Here is an 18,306-nt window from a genome sequence, read left to right as displayed (position 1 = left end):
CCACGGATCTGTTTAGCGAATTGCCACTCCTCCCATACCAAACAGAAAATGGGGGCCTGTGGACAATATGGAATTGACATGGTGATAGACTTTATGAGAAAGTTTATATATCTGCAAGGCAAAGTTATAGGAAAGACAGGATATTTTATTAGAATAATTCATATGGTTGGGAAAAAACAGATGAGCTTTTGGGCATACAAGCCCTTCTTTAGTTCTGTGGAATGTGTGCATTTTGCTGAATAATTTCTATTTACTAAAGTAGTGTTCACCATCCATGGTTAACTTAAACTTGCCTTTAGCAAAGAACATGAATTCCTTTGAAAAACCTGAAATAAAACTTAGAAGAGTTGTATGGAAATGGCTTTTCTTTTTAAAGTCTCTGAAAGGGAGGTAGAAGGTGAAGATTGCAGCTGGGTGGGTCCTCTTTATGCACAGGGTGCAGGCAGTCTGTGTGTACCCTGCAGTTTTTCTTCTACAGCCATAAGTATGCCTTACATCATTGAGCAACTCTTGAATATAAAGTTTGCTTCAAACAGCAGATTTCTCCACTGGGGTTTTTAGTAGGATGCCAGTTCCAGCTGGAGTTTAGCAGCATTGTCAGTGATTCACTCTAGGAACTTATTAAGGAGCTACAGCATTTCACATTGGCAAGGAAACATGATCAGTTGGTAACCACTAGCAGCTTTAGATGTGGGTCAAAATCAAATCAATTACCTGGATGTGAAAGTCCATGTATCATATTCAGTGAGCCATTCTGTTGCCTGAAACTGTGGACTTTGTGATCCAGAACTAAATTAAATAGAAACAGTCCAATGAATGCCCAGTTTTACCCCGTCATCCAAATATATTATAATATTACAGATGTTATGGAGAGATACACTGTGGTCGAGATCATTGTAACTGTTAATTTTCAACTTTGTCACTGAAAAACATTCCTCTGGAAATGATTAAAAATATGTAGGAAAACATAATTTGAAAGACAATTACTTTTATTTAACTCCAGACTGAAATACAAAGGAATTTATGATGTTTGTAACTCTTTGATGTTATTTCTATAAAATGTGTTTGTTTCCATAAACAGGCATAAAATACATTCGCAAGGTGGTGTTGAATAATTATTGCAAATCTGGCTTGGTTCTTCTCTTTAGACAAAACATAACAGCATAATGGTGCAGCTTTCTGATCAGTTTTTCTTCTTATATACCTGATGGCACACTTGGTCTTCACATGTCAGTTCCTACAGTATTAAAACAATTAGTCAGTATATAGTGGTACAAGTCATATTTTGAATACGCAGCAGATCCTGCCAGAAATCACTACAACTGAGCCACTGCAATAAAAAGACGTGTTTATGAAGAAGAGAACAAAAAGAATAGTGTATTATATGTAACCAAACAGCAGGCATGCACCACATGTTGCAGTAATTAGATTTTGACAGCTAAACTGAGCTTTAAGAAGCATAAACATGAAAAATGCATAAAAATTGCTCTTTAATGTAAGGCTTTCTCATGCTCTATTGTTAAAACAATATACTGTAATAGTTAATAATTCATGTTACCTCATAATTATGAGAAGCTGTGAAACAAGGAATTAAATAAAAAAAGGAGGATGCTTTGAACAGATGAGGACATTTATTTCAGAGACATGCCCAAACCATCTTTCAGGGGCCAGAACAACACAACATTTTTGCCCAGTGTTGCAACTGATGCCTTCAAGGTTGGCACACGTGCACATTGCAATGCAGTCAGTTTGGGTAGTCTTTGCATTAGCCTGTGCCAAATCAGACTTTGAAGTGAGCTGCAGCTGGCTTTTTGGCCAGCAATACTGTTTCTGAAGACTTGTACAAATCTACTTGATCTTTCTGTTTCCAACAGTCTTAGCCTGAATCCTGGTGCCAGCATGTAGAACCTTTGTTAGGTCAGGTTTTGAATATGTGTTAAAATAGCATTGAAAAGGTGTACTGAGCAGTTGGCTTTTAGTTAAGTGGCAGACAGTGTTCTTCCATTCATTGTTTTGACCTTCCAAGCATACAGACTTGAGTCAGTGTACCTGGCCATACCAATTACCTGTAGGGCACACTTGTGAAGGAGTAGGTGTCTAGAGGTAAATCATGAGAAAGATCAATGAGCTCTGCTCCATAAGCTTTCTCCACCCAGCTATTGCAACATTTAACATTATCATGCCCATTTCTTGATTGCTTTCCCAAGAAACTCTGGAATCATTATCATATGTATCTAGATTTTTGAAATCTTTCTGGACTTCACTCGTTATTTCCTGCACAGGCTCTTCTGGCCTATCTTGCACTCACCTCATTTAGCTTTGGGCTCCAGCTTACTAACTCAGATGTATGAATGTTTCAACTTTTTTCTTGTACTAGAACACAATAATTGCAGTGTAGCTTGTTTGCAGGATCCTCTTGAATACTGAGCAGTTTCTGATCTGTATTACACCACAGTACACTAAAATCACGTACTGCTTCTTCCAGAACAAAGATGGCATTTTTCTTGCAATCTGTCCCATACGGTTTGGGTTTTTTGGGGGGTTTTGGTTTGTTGGGTTTATTTTTCCTACCACCAATGATATAAGAATGAGCTGATGTTAGAGGTGCAATGTAACAAGAAGGGTTAATAGCTGAAGGGCAGTGGACTGGAGCAAAAAAACCCTCTGAAGGATTATGACTTAACTGGGAGCAAGTAGAAAGAAACTGAGCATTCCTGACTTGTAGCAGAGGGGGAATTTCCCCAGAGCTCAGTAACAGGAGCTGTCTAAATAAAGACCATTCAAACTAGAACAAGTAACAAACTTCTTGAAATGGAAAACCACACTTTGTTGCAGTGTCAGTTATGTACTACGAAGTCTGTGTAGCAGCCCTTACCAGATGCAGTAGGTCTCCTTCAATCCAGTGCTTCCATCCCCTGTTTTTCTTTTCACCTTTCTGAACACACACCAGTTTGTCACCATCCCAGGTCACTAGCGTCTGCATGAATCAGATAATTAACTCAGATATGTTATCAGGAAGTTTATCAATACATGAAAATAAGCTTAATCAAACAATTAGAAGACAATTCCCTACCATTCCCCACCTTTGTCCTAAAAGCCCCCAAAGCAGACATTCAATCAAAACCTGGATGCATTCAAGATGACAAGAGGATTTTGATGTGAAGCTTTTACAGGGCTTTGTTGTCATTTCCATGCATTTCTTCACATACATGAATATAAAGTGTCATACTGTCTAGTGACTTGCTGGGTGAATTAACACTTGTGCTGCGAATGCAAACTGTCTTTTTATTTTCTTGCCATTTAAAGCCATTAATAAAAAGATTAGAAGTCTTGATGAGTGAAGACGTGGGGCTTATACCAACTAGTGCAGTGCTAACACCTTTTCTAGCTCTGCAACAAATAACAAATGGAAGTATGTTAATACAATCTCATGCAATAAATTTATTTTTATATTGTTGTGCACTTTCACAAATGACCTTTAAAGATCATAAGCCGGACAACATGCTCTAGCTGACCCTGCTTGAGCAGACTAGGTGATGTCAAGAAGTCCCATCCATCCTCAGCCATTTCATGATCTGGTGTGATTCAGTCTATCACTAGTAAACAGGATAGTGGGCATGCTGATCCTTGTCTAGGAGCAGGATGACCATATCTGTAACAAAAATTTCTCTTTACGGGCTAAATTATCTACTCAGATAAAGTAGAGTACATTCAAAGCAGCTTTGACTTGTTCTAGATTTGAACCATTGTACTGTAGGGAGGCATTTAAACATGTATCACAGGCAAATCCTCATCGGACACCAGTTACAATCAGTGGAAGTTCAGTTATTAAAAAGCTCCCTGAGTATTGGGAGCTTAATTTATTTTCTAGTTCAGCACTGGGAGATTTATTTCTCTTTTGAGGGAGCTTTCTATTAATAACAAGACAAAACTCATTCCATTTCAGTTAACTTTTTTCTTATTTACGGAGTTTTTAAGCTACATGCTCTTTAAATTATCCATGCCCTCTTTACATTTAAATGCTGCTTAGCAGTTTCATTACCTTCATCTACTTTCAATGTGTCTGAGGCATTGTTTTGTTAATAAAATGACCAGAAAATTCCTTTATAGCAGTCCAGAGAATAATGGCATGACTTGCTTCCTTGTGTTCCTCTCCTCTTGTTTAGAGACAAGTAATGTGAATTGTTTAGGAAAGAGTATTAGGCAAAAATGGTTAAGCCCAGTAGGGTTATAAATGTACAAGCTGTGTTCCCATCCTTCCTTCCAAATATCTGATAATGAAGAGGAGAGTCTGCAAATGAAATGATTTTGCACAGAAAGGCAATAGCTTTGATAGTGGTGAAGAGCACTAGAGTCTAAAGATTTGAAGAGTGGTGCAACTAGTGAGCCCTTAGATACTCAGTAATGCCTTCAACTGATCTAAAGAGATGTGGGAGCAATGTTTCAAAGCATAAGGTCTGTCACAGGAATATGTCCCACCCAGTGCAAAAGAATGGGTCTTACAATTTCGTGGCTTGCAGTGCTGTGAATGAGAAGTAATTTGGAAGAAGTGGTAGGAATTACACTGGATCATGTTTGAGAATGAAAAGTGATCCACAGTGAATAAACAATGTCTTCTGTTTAATTTGTGCCACTCTAGTGAAGGATAATGTGAGTTCAAATGTAAACATGTCCTGTATGCTGCCAATTTCCTGTGGCAATTGCCAAAACAGAACAGGTCTTGTTGACAGTGAGCTTTGATACCAGCCTCTCAGAGTTTGGCAACAAGTTCCAAAACCTTGTTTATTGAGAAACTTTGATGGAAAAGACAGCATATGTCTGGAGAAGAGCAAGAGAGCTGAGCTTAGAGGAAGAATAAAACTGCAGTAATTGGCAGAGGAGTTGATAGGGATAGATTCAGTGAGTGATGACAAAGGCAGGTGATGCAAGATTAGGAAGACTGATGGGGAAAGTCTGTGGAAATTAAATCTTCTTTAAGTATTTTAGGGGTGACAAGAGAGTAAAACAGAAGCAGTATTGGTACAGAAACTTGACTAATACACAATATGGTCCTTGATCCAAACGTTACTTCTCTGCATATCTCACTGAAAAGTGTATGAACATATGCCCACAGTTTCCTAAGGGAATTTTGATCTCAGGTTACTCCTATAATCCTAAAGGTATTAAAGCATGCACTGCTGTGCCTCCTTGCCCGTCTGCCACTGCCAGTAGGCCTGCCACCTGTATCAGTGGCAGCTATGGCTCATGTTTTGGTCTTGTCCCTTCCCAGAGCTCCCTTAAGGTTAATAGCTGAGAGCAGGTCTATTTTTAACAGTGTCCAACTGTTAAACTGTCCAGCTGAGCCTGAGCAGGCTCAGATGGAAAACACAGTGTGAACCTTGTCACTCAGAACTGAGAATTTATACTGAGTCACAGAAAGTCCTCGATTCAAATGGATGGATTTATAGTTTCAGGAAGGAAGATAAATAGGTCAAAATGCAGTTTTGCTACTTTCTAAATACATAAAGGTGTATCAGAAAAAAGCTGGAAAAATCTCCTACTAGAAAAACGTGTAATTAATGATTGTCCTCATGTAGCCGAGTAACCATCCTGATTTGCATTTGGAATAAATGCTTGTAGCAGGAAAGAAAACTGTCCCAAGATGCAAATTATTTCTGCTTTATAAAAATCCCCTGATGTTTATAAATATTGTGGGGGCTTTTTCATGTATTCAGCTGATTTTTGCAACTGCTCTCTTCTGGTGCTGGCTGTACTGTAAACAGATACAAGGCACCAAACTTTTACCTTTACCACTCGATTATCCAGGCCTTTGGTGTGCTCTTCGAACTCCACTCCTACAGTGTAATTCAGTTCATAGTTTCTGAAAGTACTGAGTGTTTTTGTTTTGAAGTTATCACCATCCTGAACAATCTCCTTTGTTTGTTTCAAATGTTTTGCAATCTTACGAGTTGCAAAATCAATACCTGCCATAAAACAGAGAAGAGAGTATCATAATGAAAAGTCCCATATTTGCTACCAAAAATAAAACCCCACAGCACTTATATTCATACATAAAAAAAATGCCAACACATTAGGTGTGGAACAGAGTTCCACAAATGATACTTTTACCTGCAACATTTTGTAGAGAAAATGATCACTCCAAATAAAAATGATTTTGTGTTTGTGAGTAGACTTTCAACTTGAGGATCTTCCACTGATGATAAATTTACTTATTAACAGGATATCTGTGGGAATGTTGTGAGCCGAGTTACAACATACAACCAGTAGTGAATCCCAAATCTCCATTTTTTTTGAGGACATGCAACCTTGCTATTAGACGGACTTTTTGGCTGCAAGAAGCTCTGGGGTGCCAGGAATGCTATTATCACTTTATGCCTGGGAGCCATTCTCTTGTTTTCTGTAAGCATGCAGTGTAAGTCATGTAGCACCTCACATGTGAGGGTGCTGGTGTGTGTCCTGCAGGGTTAAAAATGTTGGCCGCCCCCAAAAGAAGAATCTCAAAATAATATTCTTTTTTAGAAAATAAGCATGTTAGAATGAGTATGTAACCAAGGGGATTTTGGCATAGAATCATAGAATGGCTGGGGTTGGAAAGGACCTTAAGGTCATCTAGTTCCAATCCCCTGCCACATGCAGGGCCACCTCACACTAAACCATATCACCCAAGGCTCTGTCCAACCAGGCCTTGAACACTGCCAGGAATGGAGCATTTGCCACTTCTTTGGGACACCTGTGCCAGTGCCTCACCACCCTCACAGTAAAGAACTTCTTTATATCTAACCTGAAATTCCTCTGTTTTAGTTTGAACCCATTGCCCCTTTAGTCCCTGATGATGAGTCCCTCTCCGGTATCCTTGTAAATGATGATAATTGCATTGTAAATGTTACTTTCAAGATGAACCTATAGTCTGTGGAACTATATAAGAGGTTAATTAATTTTAAAATATTGAAAATTATTCAAATGAATAAAAATAAGCAATGAAATAAAAGTATGACTTATCCTCTACTGGTAGACAGCAGATGCAGAGATAAGGTGTAGTTTAGATGTTAAAGGGTGATGAATTACAAGCCAAGAGTAGAAGAAGTATCTAAGTACAGCATTTGATAGTTCCTATTTAATATTCTGTCACTATTTTATGCAGAACTGATCTCCTTAACATCCTTATTTTGTTCATGAAGAAGACTAACATTAGAATGTAAACAACTGCTTGCAACTGAATGCATTGAAAGTTTCCAAACGGAGAATATATATTGCTACAACGACAGTTTGCCCCAGATAATCCACCTAGCGCCATCTGCAATAAATATTTCTGACCAGCTAACAGTGAATCTTGTTATGGTGCTATATGCAAACAAAATAATCTCACATGCTTCTGCAAGAGATTGAAAACTGCTTTTGATTTGTTAGCCATCCTTTAGTGGTTTAATCATTGGCAGCTCAGCAATGCCACATACTAATGGAGCCTTTTTTTGGTGGGGTAGATTCATTATACTGCTTGTGAAGTACTAATCGAGATGAGTACAAGGATTGGCTTGAAAAAAAATTATTACTTTTTAACATGGGGAATAATGTTCTTGCTCAATATTTATATTCAAGACTTCTTGGGTATATTTTATCTGTTGGGGTGGATTAGAGGTACCTCTGGGTCTGATTTATAGCCAGGTATCATAAAATCTAGTTCCCTCTGAGGAAAAAAAATGTCTAAACTTCCAAAGAATTGCTATTTCTGACTAATATATTAGTCTTGTAGCTCCTGGAGAAAAATCAGGGGAGGTTTTATTAAAGCATGGTTTTCATAACTGCATTTTGAACAATACAAGCAATAAAAATGATATGTTGTTCTATTCTAGTAGATTAAAATACTTTGTAGCATGCTTATGATAAAATCAAAGTTTCTGGCTTAAAGGGCAAAAGTATTCTTTAATTAAAGTATAGAAATGCATCTGCATTAATTAAAAGGATGGATGAATTTCAACAAACCAAAATCACATTGTGCCTTGAACCTGACCACTTTAATGCTTAAAATATCAACCTCATGCGTATTGTGAGAAACAGAGCAGAAGAATATCTTTTCACCCTTTCCATGTAATTTCCTTCCACTCAGAGAATCACCTATAGCCAAATGCATCTCTGCATTGATTCTGGTGGTGGGTTTGTTTTTTCTTTTGCAGTATTTAATTAGTATAACTTACAAAATCTATATGCGTGTATATGCAAAAACCCCCATCGTGTACTTAGGAAGGGCCAGCTCCAGACAACTTCTCATGCATGTATAAATCTGACTCCCCTCTTTTTTTGCTGGTTTTGGAGTGCAGCTGTATTACTGCAGTAATGGGAAGGTGGTAACTGTTCTTCCAGTGCCAATCCAGACTGCACTGAAGAAATTCTTGAGAAATGGTGATGTCTTCTATTATTTCTTCTTTTCAGCAAATCAAAGTCTACATCTTTGCTAACCTAAGCAGAGGAAGGATTTCCTGCACGCTACTTAGATAATTATAATGACCCAGAGCAAAAAGCTTATGCCTTTATGGGAACAAAAATGCTTAGAAGGCATTTTATGTTGAAAATAATAGGTGCAGCACAAGAAAACGTTTCTCTCCTAAAATCAGCTCAGTCATTACAAAAATTGAGTCTATCAGTGTGGGGAAAAATAAATCTACAAACAACAAAAACTTGATATGAACACACATGAACTTGCATTCAGTTGACAATATACTAGCATCTACAAGCAATATCCTGTACAATGGATGCACAAACTGTAGCTATCAGGCCTCTAATGCTAAAGAGGCTAACAGAGTAGTAATATAAGTTGCCTGAAGAGCAGAACATCTCTTTTTGCATGTAAACATACATTGTCATCAATGATGGTCCTAGGCAAGTGGAATTAAGCTTAGTTAACCATGCAAACCTATCTTCAAGAAATCCTGTGACCTAAGCCTCCTTGCTGTGTATGGACTCCTACAGAAGTTGTCAGAAATATCTGCCCATGCGGCTTTAATTCTTTTTAAAGGCTTATTTCACCTTTATCATCCAACTGGTACATAGGATTTCTACTGCTTCGAAGCGTTAATTACTAAACACTGTAATTACTTTAGGGACATAGAATATCCCATCTTTAACAGAGACGACCAGGTTGTGATTTGACTGTCAAAATAAGTATATACCAGGAGTAAAAAATATTTATAATTTCTCTATCAGAAATATCTGTATCATTTCTTTTTCCCCATCTATACCTGGCTTTTCATTCATCTAAATAATGACTAATACGTTTGACTACAGCTCTTCTCTTGTTTATACTTAGATCACAGTAATTATATTACTTTTCTGAACTTTTAATGTGATCAGAGAAACCCTTATGTCACAATGCACAGAAATAGTCTCATTAATTTTTAGGAGGATTTTACTTATAATTGAAACATTTTTTCTTTGTATAGTTAATATTTTTTCATTTACCTAAAGCAACCATGTAGCCTTCAAAGTTTTCATTGCTTTCCATTTCCCACGTCCCATTGTAATCAGCAGGCATGGTGGCAAGAGCTGAAAACCAACTGCCGATCAAAAGGTGGAGCTGGAAACAGGATCTGCTAAGAGGATGTTTTATAAACCTTTTCATATCTTTTATTTTTAATAAGGTTTATGGTTTTGTAGATAATGCAGTTTAAGGGTCAGGGTGACAACCCCAGAAAACTTTGCCTCCATTAACAAAGTTCACTTGAACAGCTGGCAGATGCTGAACACTCTGAAATATGTAGTCATACAGGATATGATTTTACAGTGACCTTTGTAAAGAACCACTAGCTATTATGGGATACCTTTGAAATATAGTGAACAGAATGGCAAATTATACAACCCAGTTAAAGTTTCCAAGGTGAATTCTCTTTGAGTTCCTTTCCGTGTCACATTTCCCTGTGAAGAACCAGTCTTACAGAGCTGACACTCCCAGAACTCCCATTAATGGGAGTCTTGAAAGTGCAACAAATGCAAGGTAGGGCAGAAAAAGGAATACTTCTGTTGAAAATACTTTAGTTTTCTTCTGATTTTCTAAATATCTGTATATCAATAGCTGCATTTTAGTTTTAATTTATCAACAAGTTTAGCAAATGTTTAGTAACTCAAAATCAGTCATAATTATATCAGTCCTACCCTAAAAAGGATATTTTATTTACTCCTAAACGTAGCAGTTTGTGTTAGAGAGGTTTTTTTCATCCAGCAGCATTACACTGTTGTGCGGAAAAGCAGATTTCAGTTGTGCAAATAAATACATTTGGAATGTGTCTGAATGGAGAATCTGAACATGTAGTGGAACTTTATCAGAATTTAAAGTAAGTACTAAAGGCAAATTATTACAAGTTAAAGTTTTAAATTCTTTGTCTTTCATTAGACAAGGTAACTTATAGAAGTGATCAAGAGTCCAAAACTCCTTGATTTTCCTTTCTCTTCTTTCCCTCTCTCTTTTTTTTATGGGACTATTATTAAAAATTTTACCAGAAAAGTATTAAAATCTTAAACTTTAACTCAGAAAAAAAGTAAATTGAGTTACTGATCTTATGATATCTCCTTTACATTTCATAAAAAAAAAATGTAAAATTCCATAAATGCTGAAAAAAGGGATTAAAAAAACCCAAACAACAAACCACTAAAAAAAGTTGAGAGTTTCTGGGAGCTCAGTTCTTCAAATGTCCTTGTTTGATACTTAAGGAGCTAATTTAAGAGAAGGAAAAGAAGGCTCTTGATCTATACATATAGGACATATTAAGAAGGCTTTCAATCAGATATGAGACAAAGGCTCAAGGAACTGCAGTTACTGTTAAAGTTAGATGAATTTCTTTGTGATGCACATAGGAAGATACCTGCATCCTTACCTGTATAATTTATCTATAGACCAGTGAAATTCATAATCACTGAAATCTTTAATTAGGTAGAGGTTGCTTACTCAAACATATGCCTTGTTTCAAGCACAGTTTATTTGGCTGAACACATTTACTTCTGCATTTCCTTTCACTATAAGAATTTCTAGGTGGAACACTATGAGTGATGTTATGTTGAAAGGGAAATTTGCAAATCTTTGTGCTTAAAACATTGTTCTGTAGTGATATTATGCAATACTTATGCAATAAGTTTGATTTTCTATATCTTTGTGTACTTCCTTTTTTAGCCTCTACATTAATATATACATTCTTATTATTTATACATTTTATGTATATGCTAAAAGATTCTATAAAAGACAAAAAAAAAAAAAAGATGTTATTGCGCGAGTCAGTCACTCACAACCACTCAAATTAAGCAGTGTAAGCAACATCACTTCCCTACACACCTAATAATCTTCACGTGCATTATCATACTGGTTTTCCAACTAGTTATTCTCTCCTTCAGTGTACTAAAGGGATGATGTCCAGTTTATGAGCAGGTACTCAAATGTTTTTACCTTCTATCTTCAAATGCCTAGTGGTAGATTTATGAGGAACGAATCAGATTGACTGTCTACAACCACCTTCTAAAATCAGAGCATATGCTAGCAGCTCACAGTGAGACATTTTATATGCTCATTGGTTTTAGATCTCAAGTAGTTTGCTTTGTATGTATGAGTCAGTTTGCTAAAATGTGGAAGTGACTGAAGCTGTATCTTGTGATGATCAACAATTAACACTCATTAAGAACTAGCAAAAAATAGTTCTATAGCTGTAGATATGTAGAGGTAGGCACATTCAGAGACAATTAATCATGAGATTAGAGCATCCTTTATGTATAAGGCCATAATTTACAGCATACACATATAATCATACAGGTTTTCACAATGATACTTTGTTTATGCCTATTCCGTATTATTTCTTTAAATAGCTGTTTTTTTTCAGCATGTGTATTATGTAAACTCCAGATTAGGAGTTCTCTAAGCATAAATTTGTCCATCAGCCTGAAAAAGCTCTTTTGAGCCTTTTCAGGTAAACATGCAACTAGGAGGTTTACAGACACTAAATTGAACCAATTCAAAGAACTGGCTAAGCAGGGAATTAATAAAACATGAAATATTGACTTGACAGAGCCCCGAGATTGTTCATGAGCTTTTAAAGAGTGGTGTGTTAGGGTTCACAGAAAGAACTTTCAGTTTAGGAATCAATATTTTGATAAGCGAGTAAAACCTCTACCACATTCAGGTGTCTGCCTAAATCATATGGAGCCAAGAAACAGTATAGAGGCTGTTAACACAGTTTTGTTTTAAAGGCTTACGTGGATAATTGAAGCCTGCAAATCACCAATCCACTGTATCCTCAGCATTCTCTGGTCTATGCCTTGCTAGTTACAGTGGCCTGCCCCTTGCCACATTCCAACTTTAAAATATAGACTTATAATCCACTTCAAATCTTAGAAATTATTCCATTTGCTCTGTGTTTATTGTCTTTATACTGCATACATGGAGACAGACTGTCAAAATGGCAAAGCAATATTTCCTTTCTATGCCATAAGTTTGGGGAAATTAAGAAAGGTGCTGGGTCCTAATCATCATGATTATTTTGTTCTCAGCATCCTTTTCTTGCAAGACCAGCAGTAATATCACAAGGGATGCCATGTATATAGCATGTGTTGAACCCTGGGAACTGGGGCAGATTAGTGTTTTCTTCAGGTTTTCCTATATGTGTGCTAAAAGCCAAAGCTCTGAACTCATAATTTGTGTGTGAGGTTTTAACACAAGGATGAGTTTCATGGCTGAGTAGTAAGAGCTTGGAAATAAAGTGAAGTCATGAAAAAGCTGAAGACTTCAGTTAAAAGCCCAAGAAACTTTTTCAGTCTTTATTTGTGTGTGAAGATAAAAAGATGCTTTTCTTGCCTCTGTCCTACAAATCTCTACTAATTTGTGGCAATTATAAATAAAAAAAATCTCATAGGAAGAGCCAAAACTGACACGATTTAAAACTGAGTCCCAAATATTGCTGTGGAATGAGTCAGCAGCCATGGAGGCTACTTCTAACACTTGCCTCCAGTTTCTCTCACTGTAGCTGAGACTTGCCCAGAAGAGCAATCCTATATGGGTAGCTGAACCGAGTTCAGCCTTCTTGCAATCTGAAATAGCTGGTGCTACACTCTCCTTGTGAAATGTTATGCTGTAAAGCACTGTTAGGAGCACTATATAAAGAACAGTGCTACTGGTCAAACAGAATCTTTTCTGTAAACATTTGGCATGGTATTTTAAAGAGATGGTAGCATCCTTCCCACTCTGTACTCACCTCATTTAATTTCCCTTTTACATTATCTAATATACATATATAACATAGGAGAAAAATGCCTTGTACTCCCCCGATCAGCCCCTACACTCCTCATGCTTGACAGCTGGGACTTTTGCCTATAGTTATTTGGTTGCTGTTTAACACACAGAAATATGGCAAGCTGCATAAGTCGTTCTTAGCAACTGAATTCCCCTGCAGGATTCAGACAGAAGCAGCATGGTCACAGACACCTATTATTATTTTTAACTTGTTAGCACATGTGCACTCCCAAGGTTTATTTTTGCTTTTAAGAAAATTAATCACTCAAAATGTATTCAGTGATGGCTGCTACAGCAAAAACTGTCAGAGGCGCCATCTCACCATGCTCAGGGCTATGTTCTGCGCAAATATGAGTAGTCATATTATGCAGCTAAAAATAAATTGGAGGAAAACAATGCTTCTGGTCAGTGTGTAAGATGACTTGCAGGCCATGGGGATTCAGCTGGGTGAAGACTGGCATCAGCTATTTTGTAGAGAATTCAATAAGTGTAACGAGGATTAGGAGAGACGTACAGCAGGAGAGCACAGAATTTGCAGAATGGTTTGGGTTGGGAGGGACCTTAACATCATCCAGTTCCAAACCCCTGCCATATGCAGGGACACCTTCCACTAGATCAGGTTGCCCAAAGCCCTGTCCGACCTGGCCTTGAACACTGCCAGGGATGGAGCATTGAGAACTTCCTTGGGCAGCCAGTACCAGTACTTCACCACCCTCATAGTGAAGAACTTCTTTCTTATATCCAACCTAAATCTCCCCTGTTTAAGTCTAAACCCATCACCCCTTGCCCTATCGTTGCAGTCCCAGATGAAGACTTCTTGGCCAGCAACCCTGTAGGTCCCCTTCAGATACTGGAAGCTCCTCTGAGGTCTCCACACAGCTTCTCTTTTGCAGGCTCTTCTCCAGTTTTCCTAGCCTTTCTTCATGCCCCCTTAACACCTTCATGGGCTCAGCAAATAGTCTTTGACCCCAGTTGTTACTGGTTGCCCTCCTCAAATATCAGATGGCACTGAACTTTAAAGCCAAAACAGATATCTGCAGGAACAAACTTCGCTTTGACACCCAAGAGAAGGGAGAATTCCTCCATTCACTTCTCAGTAGAAGAACATGTCTGACATCTTCTTCTCAGTGAGGGTGACGGAACACTGGAACAGGCTGCCCAGGGAGGTTGTGGAGTCTCCTTCCCTGGAGACATTCAAAACCCGCCTGGACACATTCCTGTGTAACATTATCTAGGTGTTCCTGCTCCGGCAGGGGGATTGGACTAGATGATCTTTTGAGGTCCCTTCCAATCTCTAGCATGCTGTTTGATACTGTGATACTGTGATCTTGTTGACAGAACAGCAGGGACAGGCTGCAAAAGCTGTGGTGGTGGTAGGGTGTAAACAGAGCATGCACTTAATGCCAGTTTAACAAATTTCATGTTTACCTTCAGTTTAAGCACAGATGCACAAAAATACATTTTTAATCATCCTTTTAGAAATAAAATTATTTGCTTTCTGCCACTGTTTTTTTTTTTCCTCTTTTTTTTTTTTTTCCAGTCAATTACTTTCTCCAGTCATTCTTATCTCTTGTTCGACCTACTCTTGGTGATGGAATTGGATGAAGATGTTACACACTGTTAAATAGAAGCCTTCCTCCTCTCTAACCAAGGACTTTGGCTTAGCTTTTAGAGGCTTCATAATGTCACTAGTGATCATGTTACTGAGTTTAATAATAACAAAATATCCCCCAGTGGATCCTACTGGATTGAGAACTCAGTTTGAAGTGGCTTGCATTATGAAAAATTATGCTGTAGAGAAATAATAGCCAATAGATAAAGCTGACCTTGATTTTCCAGATAAACGGGCAATGCTGAATATATTTGTCCCTTAATTCTCCTGAGCACTTATTCGATGGTCTTTATCCACAGACTCCAAGGAAGCAGGTAAAAATCATTAGCCTTTGTAAAATCAGAAAAGCTTAGGGAGCAACATGATTTCATGAAGGTCATGAAATAAGCCACTAGTCAGAGCAAGTTAGCAAGTATAGCCCTTTCTGTTATCCACTAAAGCATGCTTCATCCTTGACTAACATCAATGTAGATTGAAAACCTGAACTCAGTTGAAGTGCTTTTGTCATTGCCATTAAGGCTGCCTAAGTTTTCCCCTCAAAGATTTGTTCAGGATCTGAATTCCCTGCATGAGCTATGCATTAATATCTGTAACTGTAATCTATAACTTAATTGTATTTACTCTGTGGCAAAGTCTTGTAATTGCAGCTGCCACTTCTTATCTTCATCAGATAAAGGCTGCATTGCTCAGACATTGAACTGGAATACTGATAGATGGCTTTTGAATTAAAAGAATCTATAGAAAGCAGTGTGAGGGGTTTTTTTCTTCCATGACAAGCAAATTTCGCTAAGAAAATGTGTATTTCCTTTAGCTTGCTCATGCCTGACCATAAAAGCTGACGTGTCAGTTTAATGCAGGGTCTCATCCATTAGAATAATGCTGTAAAGATTCAAGGAGAAAATAGTCCTTTCACCTCATCTGGAGGTCACTTTATAGGAATACTTTCACATAGCTCAGTCCTCAAGTTTTCATATACTTCATAAGTGATATAATTTGATGATAGAAAGATTTTGCTTAAAGTTCTAGAATCCAGATGAAAAGAAAAAGTCACATCAATTGCTGCAATTAGTGCACAATATTGATATCACTGAAGCCATTTAGAAAATGACTGAAATCATTCTTGCAATAACCTTAAAAACCTAAAGCCACTCTCCCAGACACACTGTAAATTAAGTCCAGATGTATTGATGAAGGCCCACAATAATATTCTGCCTGTTTGTTTTCTTTCACTGTGTTGCTACCAGTGCAGAGCAGTTACAGAACTGTTATTCTACTGTAGAAAAATTCCTAGATAGCTGAGTGTATCTATTTCCTGAATGCTTTCTTTTTTTGCCATAAATCAGGTTTACTCCTTCAAGTAGGAAAAAAAGTACTAGCTCAGTAACCCAGAAGCAAAATCTTCCACGTAACTGAATGCTATCATCCTGTGTTGTTGCCTATCTCTTAGAACAGAGGTATGAGCCTCTTATTTCCTGTTGATTATGGAATGCTCTGTATTGTAAAACTCATAAATTTATTCATTGCACAGTGTGTATGGTTATTCTTTTCTGCCTGTGTCTTCAGCTCCACAACAGCACTCCTGCTGTCGGAAAGCCTCTGGCTTCATTCTGCCGTATCCTACTGGAGAAACAAAGCCAATGTTTAATTCTCCAGCGCAACCTGGAATGTAATAAAAAATAATTTGGTGTAGTAACAGTGGTGTTTGGATCTTTGTAGTGCATTTCTAGCTTTAATTTGGCAATTGTTTGATAAAAATAGCAGTGAAGATGAAAATTTGTAGTAATATTTTTAAAAATGTATTTTAAAAAATCCAAATGTCATCTGATCTGTTTAAATGAATCGGTATACTCTGTGTTATGGAAATACAACACACTTGACACTGCAAGATGGCTCTTAAAGCATGTATATAACCAGTCCATTGCAGAATCCTTGGTGGTAAACCAGGCAGTATAACTCAGGACACATTGCTGAAGTTAAGATTACTCCCAGATATCTGAAGGGATAGGTTCTTCATAGCGGTGTTGCCATGTGGCTTCAGGAACTGGATGCACATGCATGCAAAGTAGGGTGAAGGCTTGTTTATATCTGATTTATTGATGTTACCACTGGATGTCTAAATTGACATAGGGAATTGATAAATATGGTCATTTCAGTTTTTGATAAAAAGCACCAACTACATTTAATGGAGAAGAAGATACAGATGAAAACACATTTTCTTAAATTGTATATTTTAGAAGAAAATTTATATGTGTAGATGTCAATATTCATATATATATACATATGCATACAGATAGATATACATACATACACACATGTAACAGGCTTTCACAAGAAGAATAAAATGAAAAAGAATTGAAATAGGTGATACCCAAGTTAAAAAACTGAGGCCTAAATACAATCTCAGGTTAGGAAACGTTTCCCCAGAAATTTGGAGTGATATCATCATGATACATTTCTTTAGCTTATACGCAAATAGGAAGGATGGAAGAAAGGAAGAAAGGAAGGGAGGGAAGGGAAGGGAAGGGAAGGGAAGGGAAGGGAAAAGGGGATAAGGGGTAAAAAGGGAGGGAGGCAAGCAGGCAAAGACAGAATCATTATTAATGCTTTTTTATCTGTATTAATGTATGAATGTATTAATACTGTATTAATGTATTAATGCATTTTTATCTGTAATCAACTGTAAAATTAGTGTAACAGCTTGCCTAGGATGTTGCCAAAAAACCTGAAGGGAGCTGAATGAATAAGGCAGACAAAGCATCTTTACCTCTGCCTTGCTAAAGCTGTTTGGTACACAGCGCAAAAAGGAAAGTATCACTCTGGTCTCCAGAGATGTTTCCCACTTGCCCATTTCAGACTGTATCTGAATTTATAGTTCATAGCTGTTTGGCTTCAATTCGATTGTGTGAGAGTTTACAGATGATCTGAGGTTTGAGCAGAGGGAAAAACAATGTGGAAACAAATGTATCCTTTTTATAGACATAGACACAGGCTGTGAGCTGTGTGAAAGCAGTGCAAGTGCAGTGTCAGCTTTGGCCCTTGGGATAGCAACAATGAAAAAACAGCTTGAGCTGGGAAGTGTTTCTTCAATACTAAGATGAGCCCTTATGAGAAGTATCCTTTCATGACAGTGGGAAAACAAAATCCTATGCTGGAATATAGATAACTGGGTAGTTTTCTACTTGCCAAACATAAACAGAAGTCTTTGTAATAAGCTATAGATCTATTAGAATTATGTTTATCATTGCCTTTGTTGCTAATAAAAGACCACCCTGTCAGAGAAATGAAAGTATATTGGTTATCAGGGTATTGTGCTCCATTGCTTCCAAGTTAAATGTTGAACTTTCTAGGGAAAGAATTAGCTGTTACAAAGAGATTGCAACGAATGGCCATTTAAAGGTAGAAAAAACAAGTCTGTTATCAAAATATTCATCATGAG

General features: G+C 37.4%; 2 protein-coding genes across 2 annotated transcripts in view; both read right to left on the bottom strand.

The window, feature by feature from the left end:
- Window positions 1–971: 971 nt before the first annotated feature.
- The window catches only part of RBP2 (retinol binding protein 2), a 30,851-nt gene continuing 13,516 nt past the window's right edge, over window positions 972–18,306 (bottom strand). The window contains exons 2-5 of the mRNA XM_062613226.1: window positions 9,454–9,548; window positions 5,785–5,963; window positions 2,876–2,977; window positions 972–1,237 (exon numbers count right to left, since the gene is read on the bottom strand). Of these exons, the coding sequence (XP_062469210.1) occupies window positions 1,184–1,237; window positions 2,876–2,977; window positions 5,785–5,963; window positions 9,454–9,548 (430 nt within the window). The 3' untranslated portion in view covers window positions 972–1,183. The remainder of the gene's footprint in view (window positions 1,238–2,875; window positions 2,978–5,784; window positions 5,964–9,453; window positions 9,549–18,306) is intronic.
- RBP1 (retinol binding protein 1) overlaps window positions 9,451–18,306 on the bottom strand; it is a 32,734-nt gene continuing 23,878 nt past the window's right edge. The window contains exon 3 of the mRNA XM_062613227.1: window positions 9,451–9,548. Coding sequence (XP_062469211.1) covers window positions 9,516–9,548 — 33 coding nt within the window. The 3' untranslated portion in view covers window positions 9,451–9,515. The remainder of the gene's footprint in view (window positions 9,549–18,306) is intronic.

Source organism: Pezoporus occidentalis, unplaced genomic scaffold (genome assembly GCF_034315485.1).
Source record: "Pezoporus occidentalis ecotype Australia unplaced genomic scaffold, CSIRO_AGI_Poc_V1 ctg164, whole genome shotgun sequence".
In the NCBI taxonomy this organism is placed as follows: Eukaryota; Metazoa; Chordata; class Aves; order Psittaciformes; family Psittacidae; genus Pezoporus; species Pezoporus occidentalis.
The sequence above is the reverse complement of the archived record's forward strand: the minus strand, read 5'-3'. Positions and strand labels throughout refer to the sequence as shown.